We start from the raw sequence: 18780 nt of genomic DNA on the forward strand, positions 1-18780 counted from the left end.
CTGTAGAGCTAAGGCTGGTGTCTGGTACACACTGAGTGCCTGTGTTCCATGATTGCATAAATAAATGAATGAATGTCTCTCCAGGTATCTTGCCGCACACAGAATTTGAGGCGGCTTGCAAAAATACATGCATTACAAAAAAAAGGCAAAAGAAGTATTTGAGGAGCAGCGTAGGAGGAAAAATAAGGGAAGAAAAATAAAAATCAAAGTGTAAGATTTGCACAGTACAGGTGGCTCGGAAACTTAGTGCTAAGATTCCTAACAGTCACAACAGAAAGATTTCCTGTGTTCACTTTTTAGAAAAATGGCTCTTGTACTTCTTGTACTCAGGGCAAACTTGATCAAAATTTGAAGTGAACCAAGTTTTTGCTGGGTGGCTACCCGCTTCTCATGTGAGGGTCTCTCCTCTCTAAAGCATATTCCACAAGCACCTTATTTACTTACAATTTCTGTACCTTCCCCTCCTCTAAAATCTCTCCTAACTGACTGTCGGAGAGGATCTGATAAAATAATTCATATCAGAATTTCTTCAAAGACTAAGTGTGACTCAAAGTGATTCAATGTATATTTGCTTCCAAGCGTTTTATTTTTTTGTTTTTAACATTTCAAGGGAAGTGGCGAACTTTAACCTTAAGAAACAAGTCTTCAATGAAAGAATTTCCAACATTCATGAAAGGTGTGTACGTGAGATGTTTTTACCACAGCACCTCCGTTTCAAGTGTCTGTCAAAATGATAGCGCATCTGTGATTGCTAACCCTGCCTCCGGGTTGCTTTCCTACCTGCCAGGCTACACCTGTGTACAGCATTGCAGAGCTGATTGTCGCCTGTACACACCGGCGTGTCCCTACTGATTGTTTACACCACTCTTCCATTCTAATTGGTCCGCCCCCCTGCCACACCAGTCGTTAAACATTTTGAACATCAACCCTGCATGTAAACAGCACAGTGGATGCCGAGCACAGACCTGTTGAATTGAACTTCCTTTGACTTGAACCCACTTTCAGACTAACTAAATTCCAAATAACATATCTCACAATACTGGGGGTCTATTTCAAATTGTATTTTGCTGGTGCCACCAAGCTTTGAATCCCTTCTCCCCAGATGTAATCTTCCATCACCCAGCCTCATGCCACTCTGATTCAGAAACTAGAGTCATTGGGACCTCCAGAAGGAGGGTCATGCTGAGGCCAGAGCTGATCTGGCGGCTGAAGACCGTGGTTTTGTCCAGGTTCAGAGAAACTATGTTCATTGGGCCCAAACCAGCCATGCCTGTTCATTTACAAATCATCAGTTACTGCTTTTGTACCACAATGGCAGAAACCACTTGATGAAACCAAAAATATTAATTATCAGGCCTTTGCAGAAAACAATTAGCTGACCCCATAGTGGTCTATGCAGGAATAAGGCCAGTGAGTCTTGGAAAAAGCTAACCTTGCTAGGAGTATTTAGAAATAATTAGGTGTTTTTGGACTGTTGGGGATCTCTAGTGACCCCTTACTCCTTCCTCTCCAAAGCAAGTCAGCCCTCATCAGTCTCCCTTATGTCGTACTTTCTGAAAGACCTTCGACCAAGGATCAAGGAAACTTCTCAACACCTGGCAAACAGACCTTCTCCTGCCTGCAATGGCCGCAGTCATCAGCTCTGGGCAGGAACAGGTATCACTCTGCAGCAAGCTGGAATGATTTGGGCAAACCTCCCAAGTGGATCCCAGTGTCTAGAAAGAATTACCGTCCCACGTTATAGTTTATAGAAATATTTAACAACTTAGGCAGCCTTACAATACAACAAATGAAATGACATGAAAATAGACTTATTTCATAAAAATAGCTTAAGTTCATTCATTCAGCAATTATTTATTGAAAGTTTACTGTATGCTATATGCCAGGACCTGTTCTAAGCACTGGACAAACATCAGTGAACAAAACAAGTCAAGTCCCTGTTCTTATGGCACTGACATGGGGATGATGGAGGAGTGGGAAGATGCTGGGAGGAGACAAACAAGTCAATCAATAAGTCCCCAAGTGATATTAAAAAATAAATTAGGATGATAGCAAGTTACTGGGACCCTGGGGGGCATTTTCACTTGAGTAGTCCAGGAAGGATTCTCTGAGGAAGTGATATTTGAGATAAAGAGCTATGTGAACCTAAACTTCACAGTCGTGTGAAGATCTGGAGACAGAGCAGTCCAGGCAGAGAAAAGAGCGAGTGCAGCAGCAGCGGGGGGCTGAAGGAGCTTGGATTGGAGCATCGGGCTAGCGTGGCAAGAAGATACTGGCTGAGTCCCAGAGTCAGGCCAGGCCAGCACATACCTGGGGCCTGGGGGCCCAGGCCAGGTTAAGCCCCTTCTACACTATTCTCTTCTTTCTAGATCGCTCACTAAGAGATAACAAATGGTTTCCTGTGCCTGGAAACTCCAGGCAAGAAACATTTCCAAATACTATTCGCTTCTTCCTAAACCCATGAACACGATAATCTATGCTTGAAAAGATAAACAGGTTTTTAGTCGATTTAGTGCCCACTTGTATCTTTTAAATTCTGATTGGCTAATTATCATAAAGGCTTGGAAAATGATGAAATACTTAGTCTCATAATCCAGAGTTTTATTCTACTTTTTGTTTGTTTTTTTAAAAAATAATAATATCAATACAACATTTAATACAGGCTGTTAAATTGTCCTTAAAATAATATAAGCTTTTATAATCACATTATTATGAGCTTATAATTAAAGAAAATAAACAAAAAACCTTCCAAATACAAACTGTTAAATTCAGGTACTTTTACTACCATTTTACTTTCTGTGCATAAAGATACTTTTTAATTGTCATTATACTCAAAATTTGGTTCCTACCTTTCTTATTATTATAACACAATAAAATTTTGATTTTATACTATGTTCATAAAGATCATGTTAAAAAGTTACAAATATTTCAGAATATAAGTGAGTTATAATTTATTTAGCCATTTCCTTTGTTGGATATATGGAATATTTCCATATGAATAATGTTTCTATGAACATCTTTGTACGTCAGCCTAATCTAAAGGATTATTCTTTTCAGGATAGAGTTCCAGAAGTGTAATTAATGAGTAAAAAGGTATATACCTTTTAAAGTCTTTTGATACATTTCAAATATTTTCACACTAAGGATCTCATTGGATCCTCATAATGGTGTGGGTAGGATAGACACCAACCCCATCTTATAGATGAGAAACCTAATACCAAAAGGAATTGCCCAAGCTTTTTAGAACCTAGGATTTGTCACACAACAAAAAGTTCCCACAGTTCCATTCCTGTGACTTAGCCAAAACAGAAAGAAATATTGAAGAACCGTATCTTGAACTTCACCTTGTCCTGAAGCACACTTAAATCTGAGCTTTAAGCTCTTCACTCTCAGGAAGGACACTAGGAAAGTGCACTGAAAGAAGAGTTGGGAGGGGGACCTGGGCCACTAGCTTCTGGGACTGCCCTCGAGGCCTCTGCTATTCTTATCTGTCAAACATTGTTAGAGACACGGAGAGGGGACCGTCATATTGCCAACCCTAGACTCCTGCGGTTTCAACAATGGGGGAGTACGGAGGGTGGGGAGGCACGTAGGACAATTCTGGTGAGTCCTGAAATCTTTGACCCAGGCCCACAATTAGGTGTTGAGCCAACAGCACACAAGTGTTAGAACAGAACACAAACACAGTTCTAAGTGGGCATCTTTGTGCCTAACTGAACATTTTGACTCTGAAAAGTATGCTAAACCCTCATCAATAACCTTGGCAAGAAAGTGTACAGAATAATTTGGGCTCTCTGTACCTCAGAGAGTTTGATAATTCTTCAAAGAAGCATATTTTCTATATTTTGGCTAAAGAAAAATAGCTCAAATGGTAACTGAACATCTACTCTGCACCTAGAACTGGGTCAGGCCAGGGCCATATCTGTGAAGGCATCACGATCCCCAGCCTGAGACCCCACAGGTGAGAGTATGAGAAGCTGGTGGACTGTGGTACAAGGTGGCAGGTATTCACTAGTCTAAGAACCACATTCCGTGGGAGCACCCAGTAGGGAGCAACTCACCTGTGTCACTGTAGTAACCAATCCTTGTGGTCTCTTTAAGTAGAAATAGTTTCTCATTTTATCTTTACTTCGTTAAAGATAGTTTTAATCCTATTTACTATGACTTGCCTTAAACCTTTCGAGCTGCAGGTCTAGTATCTTAAGCATATATTGAAGAAAAAATATTTTATTATAAAAATTATATATGTTCACAGCAAAAAAATATATAAAACATATATAACTAAAAATGAATTATTCTCAATTCCATCACTAAAATATAACCACTGTTAATCCCTTAGTCTATATTTTTCAAAACACTTTCTATGACTCAGTGCTGGGACTAACGTGAAGGAGTGACACAAGCTTGGACCCTGTCTTTATTTAAAATTTTGATATTTTGTCCATCATGGATTTTATGCATTAATTTTTATTTTTTTCCAAAAATATTGCATTAAACATTATTTTTCTTGATCATTGAGTATTTGGCAACCCCCCACCCACTTCCTCATCCTAGTCCTAGTTTATGACTATATATCTGTGTGTATTAATAGGCACAGACTTCTGTTTACAAAGGTGGCTTGTACTATAATAATAGTTGTAAACTTCTTTTCACTTAATATATCAGAAGCTTCTTCTTATATGACCATATTTCATAAAACCAAAATTAGAATTTAGAGTGTAAGTGTAACACATAACCTAACAAGGGAATAAAATATTTGAAATCAAAACGGCCTCAGAACATATGGCGCATCTGGCCTTCCGCACAGAGCTCACCTCTGAAGAGCATAATTCAGACTTACCATGAGCATCATGTTATCACAGCATCAGCTTGAGCAAACAGAATGGCTCAGAGAATCAACGTCATCCTGCCAAAAAGATCAGGAACATAAAATGCTGATTTAAGATGGCCTAACCAGACACGGAAATGAAAGCAAATAGTTACACCTTTGTTTCAGGGCACCTGCCCTGGGTTTCAGGGCTCCATCGCCCTTTTCCTCCTCTTGGGTTCTCATCTCAGTAAGATTTTTACAAAGAACGACCACCAGGGAAGTGAGCTCCTCTCATAAGCAGGGCAAGGAGTAAGGATTGGTTGACCCCACCGTAAGAACACAGAGCACCTTGTCCAAACAAGTGAGCGAGTCTTACTCCTTTTCTTTTTTTCCTTAACAATTACAGTTCATGTTCATAGCAGAAAACTTTGGGATATAGGAAAGGATAAAGAATAAATTGTCACCCATAATTTTAAAACCCAGAGATAAACAAGATTAATATTCAGACTTATTTCCTTCCATTACTTATGTTACTTATGTTCATTATAAATTATATATATGTTAATTATCAATGTCTTGATTAATGTCTTAATTTTAAGTGTTAATATAGATGTTAACATTATTATATTAATATACAGATATAATAAACATGAATATAACATATTTACATTATATGATTTTGTTTATGAAATTATGTATAAATATTTCACTTCTACCTTTCTCAGTATATTGCCATTATATTGACTGCATTACTCCATGCCATTAAATATTTTTCAAAAATATATAAATAATATTATTTATATACAACAAGTACCTTATAATAATGTACAAATATAAAATTTTATATTTAATAAAATACAGATATAAAGATTTAGCTGCTTTTTGTTTTCCTGAAATAAGTTGGGTGGGTGAAATTCCTGGGACAACAGCAGGCTCTGACCCTACATTTTCACGACCCTGTCTCACTCACTTCACCCAAGAAGTCATACAGAGTGTTTTGAGTGATACATTAGGGTTTTAAGCCTTTAAGCACAAATAAAAGCCTTCTAATTTATGGCTAATTTCATTTGCTTCAAGGGACAAAGAGCCAGTCCTAGGAAACATGCCCCTTGGAAACAATTTGCACCCCATGTATTGAACACACCTGAATTAATTAAAAGTCTCAGCTGGGAAACAGATTGACCTGCTGCCTTTGTATGAGAGGCTGCAATATAAGGCCGCAGAGAGTTAAGAACATACTGATCTTGCATAATGTATAATGAAAATACGACACTAATAAGTGTTTACCAGAAAAATAGGACAGTCTTTGTTTTGCAAATTGGTAAAGACCTCAATGACAAATAAATGGTCCTTGGGGAAAATGTTCACATTATTCTCCTTCCATTATTTTTTCCTCTTCAAATAACTATTCATTGTAGAAAAAGTATAAAAGGCACACAAATAAAAAAATCTAAAATCCCACCGCCCAAAGATAATTGTTGTTAATAACTTGGCATATATCTAAGCTTCATCTATGCAAATATATCTAATTTTTTCAAAAGTGGGAATATGCTCTGCACACTATCTTTAGCATATCAAGAATACCGTCCCTCTCTTACCTGAGTGTAAGTGTTGCCCAGAGATTGTGCTGTGGACATCAACCTGCCTCTCTGTTTCAGGCATACCTTGACAAATATTACACAAAGAAAGGAGGGCGCCAGATTGGTGAGATGGTTGCAAGAGGAGGCAATTCCATGGTTAAAAACGTTAAGGAGGGCTTCCCTGGTGGCGCAGTGGTTGAGAATCTGCCTGCTAATGCAGGGGACACGGGTTCCAGCCCTGGTCTGGGAAGATCCCACATGCCGCGGAGCAACTGGTCCCGTGAGCCACAACTACTGAGCCTGCGCGTCTGGAGCCTGTGCTCCGCAACAAAAGAGGCCACGATAGTGAGAGGACCGCGCACCGCAATGAAGAGCGGCCCCCGCTTGCCGCAACTAGAGAAAGCCCTGGCACAGAAACGAAGACCCAACACAGCCAAAAATAAATAAATAAATAATTAAAAAACAAAAAATACAAAAAAAAACATTAAGGAGCTGCAGGCTTTCTTCGGCCTCCGAGTCACCGGGAAGTTAGACCGGGCCACCATGGATGTGATCAAGAGGCCTCGCTGTGGAGTTCCTGATGTGGCAAACTATCACCTCTTCCCAGGTGAACGCAAATGGAAAACAAATACTTTGACATACAGGTAATGAGATCGAGTCTTTCCAAATTCAGAGAGAAAGAGACTTTCTCTCCTTCTTTCTTTTCATTTAAAAATATCTTCCTTCTGATCTGTATAAAAATCATGACTCATCACAATCATAAGAGAGCATAAGAACTTTTTAGGTCTAATCTTTAGAAAATGACAGTGGAGAATTCACTAGAAAATATGATCTCAAGAGTATCATAATGGCTGGCCGTTTTAGGCATTACAATTTTACCAATTAGAGACAACACATTTTTCTCTAAAGAAAAATAAACTAGTCTAGGATTAATAGCCTGATGGTACCAACCAGTTTTATTAAAACAATCTCTAAATCAGAAGTAAATAAACTCACCTACTAATAAATTAATTTTTTATTAATTCCAAAAATAATTTATTGACAATTTATTAAATGTCTACCATAGGCATTCAATTTTGGAGATGTAAAGGTGAGTAGATCACCTTTCCTCTCCTTTGGGGGAGACACGCATACAAACAGCCGCAGCTCCGGGTGAGAAGTCTGAAACTACAGGTCTAAGCAGACAACTGTGGCAGCACATGGAGGGAGCTACCAAGTCACCCAGGGAATGGCCAGTGACATCTGAGACTGACTTGTAGGCAAAGCGGGAGCCAGTCAGCCCCTAGCCCCAGGCTCCCCCATCTCCCACCTTATCCCCCCTCCACCTCCACAGTTGAGCCTGGTCCCCACCTGGCCATCCTCTGGTTTCCTCCTTTCCCAGACGGAACAAGGATTCTGCACGATCCAAGAGGACCCATTCACCCAACCAGAATCTACACCCTCACTGTACTCTGGGTTCTCAGGCCAGAATTCCAGCCCCACAGCCTGCATCCATTTGTGGGGTCAGTAAAGGCCTCCTTCCCAGGTTGGTCCACCCTCCTCCGTTGGACCATCCATGGTGTTTCCTAATTATTATACTACATTTTACTATTATCTATATTCACGAGGTCATTTACATCTCTTATCTGTACGATGGAAATGATGTGCTGCTGCTCATCTCCTCCCAACTTTACGTTCATTCGTGGCAAGTTGGTTGTTGAAATTAGCCATAGTGAGCGTACTTACAGTATGGAAATCAGCAAACCCTACAGACGAGGAGTTTTGGTCATAGAACCGGTTGTTAAACTGTAGCAGCACACCAGTGATTCCCTGTGATCAAATGGGGGCTCAAACCCAAGGAGAGATCACATGATTCCTCTAGGCCACTTGTTAGTTGCTATGAGCCTAAGAGTCCATTAAGGTGGTGCTGAACACAATTATTAGCCTCTGCTCCAGCATAAGAATTCCACAAAAATCAAAGCACTTGGGGAAGAAACACCCTATAAGGAATTAAACACCCAAGAGATTATGAGCTGATTAAGGGTAAGACAGAAATGTTTTATATAAACTCTCGAAGTTTTTTCTGTCATTTCTTAAAATAAACTGTATCATAGAATTTTAGTCAGCGATTATGCACAGCAAAGACAAGGGGATAGATCAAGCTAATTTGGGACTTAAAGAAGTATAATATTCTTGTGATAATATTTTGGGCAGTCCCAAAAGCACCCTCCACACTGCCCATCCAGTTGCTCCGGAATAACTCTCCTTCTCCCCCGCCCCACCCAAAAATGAACTAGAGACTATCTTAGTACTCTGTCTATATAGCTACTGGATCTCAGAATAACTCCTTTTAACATAGCCCAAAGGACTGCAAAAGACAAAATATAGCATAGTGCTTATGTGCATAGGCTTTGGAGTCGTAAAGAACTGGGCTCAAGTCCTGACTAGTCATAAAACGTAGAGTGTTACTATTATCTCTGAAGGTTGCTGTGAGAGTTAGAGGGTGTACCGCATTTAAAAGTGCCTAGAACGAGGTCCAGCACGTAGTGTGTATTCACAGAACATTAACTGTCACCACTGCTGCTGTGTCAGTCTCCAGACCCTGGGTCAGGACACCTGTCCACATGCTCTTCCTTTCTGGTGTCGTCCCTTCTCCATCCCTGTCTTCTCCAGCTCAACACACAGGCAGCTCTGTGGGGATGGATAGCTTGTCTATAATGTGAGCGAATTTCGAGATACCAACTACACAGAGCCATGATAAATCACAGATTCATATTCTGCAGTGGGCGTGGCATATTCTGAAAACACTAAATGGTCCCTTCAAGGGTCCTTCGGGTTTCCCCCCGGACACTCTACCTCCCTCCTCTTGGCCCCAGTCCCTGGAGTTAAAGATCTCCTTGATCCTTCCCTCTCCATTACTGAGGTTTAGCTATTTCCCATTCTCTCTATGGGACATGGTCCCTTCCTTTTGGGCGCCCAGGATAACCACTGTTGGTTTCTGGCTGAGAATGCACCACCTGCATCAGAATAACCTAGAATACTTGTTAAATGCAGATTTCTGGATCACACATGTGTGTTTAACAAGTTTCCTAAGTAGTTATCACAAGTCCTAAACTTTGAGAACTACTGAGTAGGCCCTAAAAAACACTAGCTTTTATTCATTAGTTCATCCACTTAGCAAGTGTTTGCTAAGTGCCTACTATGTGCAAGGGCCTGGACTAGGAAATGGAGAAAGAGAAAGTTGGCTAGGTGTCTGCTCTCAAGATTGGCTCTCACAGAATTCACTTCTAACTCTGCACCCATGATTCCATCTGAGCCCAAAGTTCTGGGTGGCAGTTCCTTTCTCCCGCCCTTCCTTTACATGCTGCCAAGAACCCCCAGCCCCTGGCCTCCAGCATGGCATGTCCTAGCAAAACACCAACTGTCTCCACCCACTGTTTGTCCAAAATGCTCTGCACTTTTCTGCCTTCTGATGTCATTGCCAGGCCAGGACTTGATGAAAGACTCAAGCCTTTTTCAGTTCAGGTGAGCATCCTTGTGAGGAGCTAGCACTTCCCCTTTAAGATACATATTATTTTAAGAAAAAACATTCCCCATGGCCCTGGGGAAATCCTGATGGTCTTTGAATAAGAATTTGAAAAACCTCAAAACTCTGTGTTTTTATTTTTTACAATTGAAAATTTTCAGTACCTTTTGGGGAAAGAGGTCCCTTCTCAATTAAAACCACTTTAGGGAAAATGGACTTCCGGCTACTCGTAAAGTTATACAAGGTATTATTCTTTAAAGTTAGTGATATATAATAACAATGAAAGCCAAACTGTTTCAGCACCAGATTATCTCAACTCTCTCATTTCTCCCCTTCATTTTTCTTACTGTTTAATATGTTTCAGTAATTTAACAAATATGAAAGCAAAATAAGAATTATTATTTTGGAGAAAGAAATCTAAATTGTAGATTTATGTTCAATATTTTTATTTTTAATACAACCTTGACGTAATTCTTGCTTTCTTCACTTAGGAGCAGTTACTGAAATCAAGACATGTTCCTTCCGTTTTCACAGAATATCCAAATACACACCTTCCATGACTTCTGCAGAAGTGGACAAAGCAGTGGAGATGGCCCTGCAGGCCTGGAGTAGCTCTGTCGCTCTGAGCTTTGTCAGAATAAACTCAGGAGAAGCAGATATTATGATATCTTTTGAAACTGGAGGTACCGTGGTGCTTCTTAGATTTTGTCTACTAATCAGAGGAGAAATGTTTCAGCACTTTTCCTTCTACAGTATTTAATCCATGTGATCAGCACAATCCTCCTTCACACAGTTTTGAAGGGCAGAGGCCAAGATCGTGGCAAAGTCACAGTCTTCATCTGGCCAGAATATAGAGCCAGAGGAGTTCTCAGCATTTCTTGTCATCATGAGACTGAGCTGTAGAATGCACTCAGCATAACCAGCTTTCATAGTGGTATTGCCCCATCAGGGACAAATGCTGTCAGATTTAGCTTTCCCATTGGCTAGGAGGTCATCTGACCTCATCCCATTCCCATGATGATGTCCATCGCCATATACCCCCTCTCATATTAGCCAAGGATTTCCCATCTTGAATCCTCACTGAGGATTAATTCCACAGGAGCCCTGACAGCTTTCCTGTGCAGCAATGTTTAGGAGAGTGACTGGCATTACCGTCTTGTCCACACTTGCATACCATCTTTTGGAGATGCCAGGCCTGCCTCCAACCTGCCCACTTCTTCTCCATCCCCCAACTCCCCCCAGCAAGGAGTGGAGCCCTTTTCAGAGAAGCATGTCTAGTAGTAGATGATGGAAAGGCCATGTAATTCTTTTCCCCTCTCAGCTTCCTCAGAGTCAAGGTGAGTATCACTGCCTCTTCCCCTCCACAGATAACATTTCTAAGTGTCCTATTTCAAGTCCTTATCTTAATTTTAATCTGATGTCACTGGGGAAATACATGCTTAGAAGCTGGGAGAGAGAAGATCAAGTAAGTCCTGAGTGTGACCCCTTGAGAGGTGGCCCTGGGTGTGGCCTGGTGCATGGCAGATCCTGTTCCTCCCAGAGGACCAAGGCCACCCCCAGTGAACTGGCAGGGCAGTGGGCTCAGGCAGCTATGGAGGTGATGGAGTTAACATCTGGCTGTCTCTTGATCTTCCAAGCTTGTGCTTTGTTCCCTAAAACAGAGTTGACTAGGGACTGTGCTGCCATTTAACCAGGCCTTCAGGGCATGTAATCTGATTAAACAACACTGCACTGAAACCTGGGGAATGGCACACCAGAATTTGTTTTGTTGGTTTTTAATAAAACAAGGTATCCTCATGAAAATCCTGAAAAACTGTGAAATGTAGTTTCTATACTATCCCTCGTTTTATTCTTCCTCCTTTTCTATTATATTTGTAATGAACTTTTAATTAAATGTAGATAATAATACAAAAGCATATTAAGCTTTGAAAGTTGTAATTTTATAAACACCTTTATTGCTTTCATGAGTTTTATGCATGAAAGTATATCAAAATTACAGAGAAATTTTCTTTTTCTTTTCCTTTTTTTGACACTTCCTTAAATTATATTGTGCTCTAGAAACAGAAAGCACACACTTGTTCAATTTACTATAATTGTCTTAGTCAAATCATATTTTTGTTTAGTTTTTTGTTTTTCTTATTAATTTTATTTTTTATTGCAGTATAGTTGATTTACAATGTTGTGTTAGTTTTAGGTGTACAACAAAGTGATTTAGTTATATATATATATGTGTGTGTGTGTATATATATATGTATATATATATTCTTTTTCAGATTCTTTTCCCTTATAGGTTATTACAATATATTGAGTATAGTTCCCTGTGCTATACAGTAGGTCCTTGTTGGTTATATCTTATATATAGTAGTGTGTATATTTAATCCCAAACTCCTAATTTATCCCTCCCCCCTAACCCCGAATCATACATTGAAAGCACTCTGCCTACATGTTCACAGATCAGTCAGTGGACAAGGTTGCGATTGAATGACCATCTGCTCTTTCTCCTTTTGTAATCTGTGGCATGCTCATAGTCTACAGTATGCCTTGTGCCAATTAATAGACATTGCAACAAATACAATATCAGAAGAACATTTTTTATTTTTAATGCTTACTATCTTTAAAATACAAAATATCCCTTTTATTTTTTAAATGGATAGGTTACTCATTGGCATGTGAGCTTCTTCTTATAAAAAAAATGAATATTGAAAAGTAAACCTATTTGTATGAGAAGTGTCAATGCTATTGAAAAAGTTTTCCATTCACTGTGATATTAGGTACCCTGCAAAAATTGCTAGAAAGACTAAATCCTGTTGGTGTTTCTCTGCACTTGTTTAGATCACAGGGATTCCTATCCATTCGATGGGACTTGGGGGACTCTATCTCATGCATTTGCACCTGGAGAAGGCCTGGGAGGAGATACACATTTCGACAATGCTGAGAAGTGGACTATGGGAATGAATGGTATATATGCACAATTCACCATAACCTGGAAAATATTGTACCTTCTTCTGGGCCTCCATCATGAAACCTTGAGGTTCAACGTCCCAAGCCACCCTTTAACTAGGGGGACTGGCTAGGAAAAACAAGTAAGCCAAAAATTCGAAAGGGAACACCGTAAGGGAAAAAGATCCACTCTCAAATGTGCTGTAGACTTTTCTGATCTCTGGTTCATAGTGTATAATCTCAGGAAACAGCAATCCCTTACTCAACACATGGCTCAATTTTTCTTCAACTACATAATATTTTTTGATTCTTACTTGTACTTGGAAATAGGCTATATTCAGAAATGACCTAAGGGGAGTCAGTACTTTCCTGAGAAGTACGATGGGGATGGGTATAAAAGTTCTAGAACATTATGCATGTCAACTGGAAATCTTCAGTGTGAAACTTGTGTGGATAAAAGGGAGTAAGCAGGGAACTAGTAAGGCATCTGTGGCCTAAATCTAGGTATTATTGCTACTGTTAGCTCTAAGGCCCTTCTTTATCAATCTACCTAGCACCATTGACAATGAACAAAATGAACTGATTTACATTTCCATCTTCTCCCACCCCGAAGCCCCTCCTAGCCAAGGTGGGGAGAACTGGACTAAAGTCAGCAAAGCTAAGTGCCAGGACAACCTACCAACCTTTGAATAACCCAGTTGTGAAAAGAAAATGAATAAATTGTGATTTGGGCATAAATTCTCCTGTGAAGACAGGAAATGTTGAAAATAAAACCTTGTGCTGATGCTGTCCTTTTCTCTCTCATATTGTCTAGGTTTCAATTTATTCACCGTTGCGGGCTTCCCTGGTGGCACAGTGGTTGAGAATCTGCCTGCCAATGCAGGGGACGCAGGTTCGAGCCCTGGTCTGGGAAGATCCCACATGCCGCGGAGCAACTAAGCCCGTGAGCCACAACTACTGAGCCTGCGCGTCTGGAGCCTGTGCTCCGCAATGAGAGAGGCCGCGATAGTGAGAGGCCCGCGCACCGCGATGAAGAGTGGCCCCCACTTGCCACAACTAGAGAAAGCCCTCGCACGGAAATGAAGACCCAACACAGCCATAAATAAATAATTTAATAAATAAATAATTTAAAAAAAAATTTATTCACCGTTGCTGCTCATGAATTTGGCCACGCACTGGGCCTGGCCCATTCCACAGACCCATCAGCACTGATGTACCCAACTTATAAGTATCAGCATCCCTATGGATTCCACCTTCCCAAGGATGATGTGAAAGGGATCCAGGCACTGTACGGTACAATCACTACACTTTTTTTGACCACAAACCCTGAAAGTGACAGGCATTTGGTCTCCAACTTAAAGAAAGTATACTTTGTCAGGAGTTACCTGCATAAGTGAAGATTAAGCTAGAAACTACAGCCCCAGCTATGCCCTCTTATGAAGAGCTTATTTACCAGATATGAGTATTGCTTTCTTTTGTAAGATGTACAATTAAATTTTACATCTTTCCTCTAGAGCATATTGGTCCCTTGATGGCCATAGAAAATACAATCATTTGTGTGTATTTTGAGTGTCGATCAGGAGTCAGACATTGGGAGAGGATGGATATTTTTCATATATATGGTGATTATCCATTTGCAGATAAGTGACCTTATCTTCCTAAAAATAGCAATGATGATGGTAATAACTACCATTCAGTCATATAGGCAATCTGCAGTTTGCAAATCATGTTCATGGGTCATCTCCGTACCATCCTCATGATCAGCCTGTGGGGTGTGAAATGTTTTCCTCAATCGATAGCTGAGAAAGCTGAGGCTCAAACACAGTAACTGTCCCAAAATATTCAAAATTATCTCAAGTGTCAACATTCTTTCAAAGGTAATAAAGGATTATTAGGAACTCTATATCCAATTTTGCTTAACAGAAAGACAAATCTGTTAATCCATGAGATGAAATCTTGAAACATCATTAGACCTTGACATTTTTTTGTGTTTGATGGATAAAAGCTGAAGAATCTAGGAAACTGACTTTTCCTTAAGCCTCAGAGCCTGGTTATTCAGGCTTTACTTATAGGAGTCCCTCCTCTTCCTCTCAGCCTAGAAAAGGGTCTGTAGAGCCCAGCTCACCCATGTTTCCTGCATGCCAGCCAGCCCATCTACTGCTTAGAAATGGGCACACACATCTGCAGTCAGATTTTACCTGAGGCATAAAAGACAAATTTCATCCCAAAAAGTGTTCGGCTAGCTGTATCCCTTCAGAGAGGGGTATATGCCAGTCCTGCTCTTCCCTTGATTGACAGGAAAAAAAAATACTGTGAATCTCTCCATATAACACATTTGGCCCTAGGACTCCAATGTGAAACATTTCCTGTGGCCACCAAGAAGAACCCACTCCAAATCCGTGCCTGCCCTTTATGGGTCCTTGTGCACTGGAGAGCCACCACCATTCTGATGGCCACTCTTACTCGGCCAGGAGCTGCAGCTTATATTTTGACATGACCATTTTTACACAGGTGAACAAAATGCAGAAGCATGGTTTTATATTGCCAAGAAGCACACACACCACCCACCCCTGACCACCTGAGCACCCTGATCTTTGGCAGAGTGCCTGGCAGCACATTTCTGATCTCACCAATTTCCAGTTTCTGATCTTTTCCCAAAGCTGCACCCCACCTCTGATCTTCACCCCATTGCTGACCCTTCTCCACCCTGATCTCACCCATCTCTCACTCTTAGTGGACCCTTCCCTGTGCCTCACTCCTTCCCTGATCCTCAGCTCTGGTCACAACAAGACTCCATCAAGCACAGAGACCTGCATGGGGCAGTGGCTCAGCCAGCCCCAGCTCACTCTTCTGTAGCTGGCAGACAGTCCTCAGGAACAGAATGGGGGATGAAAACTCACCAACACCTCTCCCAAAGGGCGGGTCCTACATTCCAAGAGAGTCCACCAGAAGATAACTTTAAATGGCAAACACTTCCAAGGTACTTCAGTGCCCCAAGAATTTGCTCAGTCTCTTCTGGGTGCCTAAGAAAAGGCTTGTGCACAGGGCAGGACATCCAGAAGTTGTTCAAAAATAATAAGAAAACACACAAGAAAGTTATAATCTTATTGAGAACAAGAGTACTTAATTATCAAAAAGAAAAAAATCAGAGGCAATTTTCAAAATAGATTCTTAATTTGAAACACCCATAGCTATCAAAGAAATTATGCATAGTAATGAAATAATAGTTAACATTTTTGGAACTTTTATTATATGCCCAGCATTCCACTAAGTGCTTTTTAGGCATTATTTAATTCTCACCAAAACCTTCTGAGGTAGGTACCATTATTGCCCCATTTTACTATGAGGAAACGGAGGCTTAGAGAGGTTCACCTGTATCACACAAGTCAGCAACTAATGAAGCCGGGGTTCAAACCCAGGTCTGCCTGTCATTGACAGCCATGTTCTTTATTACCTTGTCATATACAGTGAAAGCAGGTCCCTGGAGCAGAAGTGCACAGACTCTACATTCCTGGTACCATTTTGACCAAGTTGCTTTGAATCCTAGGACCTTGGAAGACATTCCCAGGGAAGCCCGCTGTGCCCCACAGCCTCCCTCATAATCCTATTATCCCTGACCTCTGTGACTCCAGCTAAGCCTTTGATGCTGTGACAATGCTGGGGAAGGAGCTCCTGTTCTTCAAGGACCGGTAAGCATTAAGACATGCCATCAACTCTTATCAGGCCTCAGCTCCGTATCCAGACACACGTCACTCTAGAAGACCTTGTTGCTGCCATGGGTGGCGATCATGCAGAAGTGCTGTCCTGTGTGGTATTTGGATGGGAGGCAGGAGTCTTTGGGGAGATATGGAACTGCCAAAACCCAAAAAGCACCTACTATGCTCTTGCCACTGTACTGTTTTCTGTACGAGTACAGTGTTTCTTCTAACCTTTTTCACTGTGAAGCAGAGTTAGAATCCCAAATTTACAGATGAAGACAGAAGCTCAGGAGAACACGTAACTTCATAAGGTAACACAGTTGTATTAAGTGGCTAAGTTATGACACCAGCCCAGATTTATCTGATGTCTGTTTTGTTCACCACTGTATCCCTAGCGAGAGCACATAGTATATTCTCAATAAATATTTGTTATGGGGGTTGGATAGATGGAAAGATGGACAGAGAGCTTGTTGCAAGAATGGATGGATTCATGGATGGATGGATGGTCAGGTGGATAGATAGATGGGTGGATGGTTCTAAAGTTAGTATTCTTCCTAAACCCCTCTTTCTCAAGGCCTCCTGACTTTTCAACTATCAGCTGTCAGAAAGCACAGAGAAGGAGGGAATATTGGTGGGTTTTTGTTATACTACAGCTTTAGTTACTCAAGAATACCCTGAGGTTTAAGTTTCTATTACTGTTGTTTTAGGAATGTTTCTTTTGGGCTTACTAGTAGAAGTTTCAGTAGTTCTGTGAGTTGTAAAGAATGATGAGATAGCATTGGTATTTAACTTTAATAGCGTAGGAGATTGAGTAATTTATGATACTAGAGATCCTGGGTTTTTAGTGAAGATACTATAGGAGCTATAGGAGTAGCTATAGTATCAGACACAGCTATGATTAGTGGTGATAGGTGGTTGATCTTTATTTTTTAGTATTTTTATTGTTATGGAGATTACTCATCAAAATTAAAATAAGTAACTTTAACATTAGTGTAATAAGGAAAAAGAGGAAAGTTAAACGTTTTTGGTTTGAAATTGATGTGGAAATTTTTTTTTTAATATTTATTTATTTATTTATTTGGTTGTGCTGGGTCTCAGTTACGGCAGGTGGGCTCCTTAGTTGCAGCTTGCCAGCTCCTTAGTTGTGGCATGCAAACTTAGTTGCGGCCCGCATATGGGATCTAGTTCCCTGACCAGGAATCGAATCCGGGCCCCCTGCATTGGGAGCACGGAGTCTTAACCACTGCACCACCAGGGAAGTCCCAATGTGGAAATTTTTATCTGAAGATAAGAAGAAGTTTTTGGAATAAAGTTTTCTAGCCAAATTAAATGTAATATTAATGATGCTAGCTTTTTGGCTTGCTGAAATGTTGATGAATGGTGGCAGGCAGTGAGTAACAATCGGAAAAAACCTGAAGAGGTTGGAAAATTTATATAGGTGCAAAGGGGAATTAAATTTTAGGTTTTGTGTTACAAAGTTCAAGTGCTAGAATAAAACCTGAAACAGCTACAGGGAGAGCTGCTCATTTTAGGTCGTAGGGCATAGTTATATGTGGAATAGTTGTTGGGGTAATCTTGTTGGAAGTAAAAAATCTAGTGAAAATGCTTCTGATTAAAAGATGTTTAATAGAATCGATTAGGAGAGGATTATTTTCATTCATTAGAATTAGTGCTGAAAAAATGAGGTTGTGCTAGACAGGTGAAGAAAATAATTTGAACACTATAGGCAACTGCTAGGGAAGTAGCAATGAGAGTAACTAATAGGGCTCAGGCATTGGTATACAGTGTGTTAGCAGTTTGATAATTAAGGCTTTGGAGTAAAAGCCTGTAAGGGAAGGCCTACCTGTGAGCTCTAGGCTTCTGTTAATAAGTGAGGTTGAAGTAAAGGGTAAAGCTCTAAATAAGCTGCCTATTTTTCAGGTGTCTCGTTCAGTAAGTTATGAATAATAGACCCAGAGTATATAAACAACATGGAATTTAAAAATACACGTGTGCAGATGTGAAGGATGCTAAGTATGGTTGGGTAATACCAATGGTAACTATTAGGCCTAACTGGCTTGAAGTAGAGAAGACAACAGTCTGCTTAATGTCATTTTGCTGTGAAGAGTTAGTGTGGTGATAGCACCTAGACAGAGTGTCAGTGTTTTGAATAGTTTTATTATTTTCTATCAATGGTAAAAGCAAATTAGTAAAAAACACCTTTTTCAACTCTTGTGCTTGAATGATGCTGGGGCTGTTGCTGGGCTT

The 18780-nt window shown here is 40.4% G+C and overlaps 1 protein-coding gene across 1 annotated transcript in view; it reads left to right on the plus strand.

The window, feature by feature from the left end:
• MMP20 (matrix metallopeptidase 20) overlaps positions 1–18780 on the plus strand; it is a 54530-nt gene that overhangs the window by 5865 nt on the left and 29885 nt on the right. The window contains 7 exon segments of the mRNA XM_082410098.1: positions 6469–6564; positions 6883–7034; positions 10430–10578; positions 12728–12853; positions 13967–14128; positions 16383–16468; positions 16472–16524. Coding sequence (XP_082266224.1) covers positions 6469–6564; positions 6883–7034; positions 10430–10578; positions 12728–12853; positions 13967–14128; positions 16383–16468; positions 16472–16524 — 824 coding nt within the window.

This window comes from Balaenoptera physalus (assembly GCF_965194825.1).
Source record: "Balaenoptera physalus genome assembly, chromosome: 10".
NCBI lineage: Eukaryota > Metazoa > Chordata > Mammalia > Artiodactyla > Balaenopteridae > Balaenoptera > Balaenoptera physalus.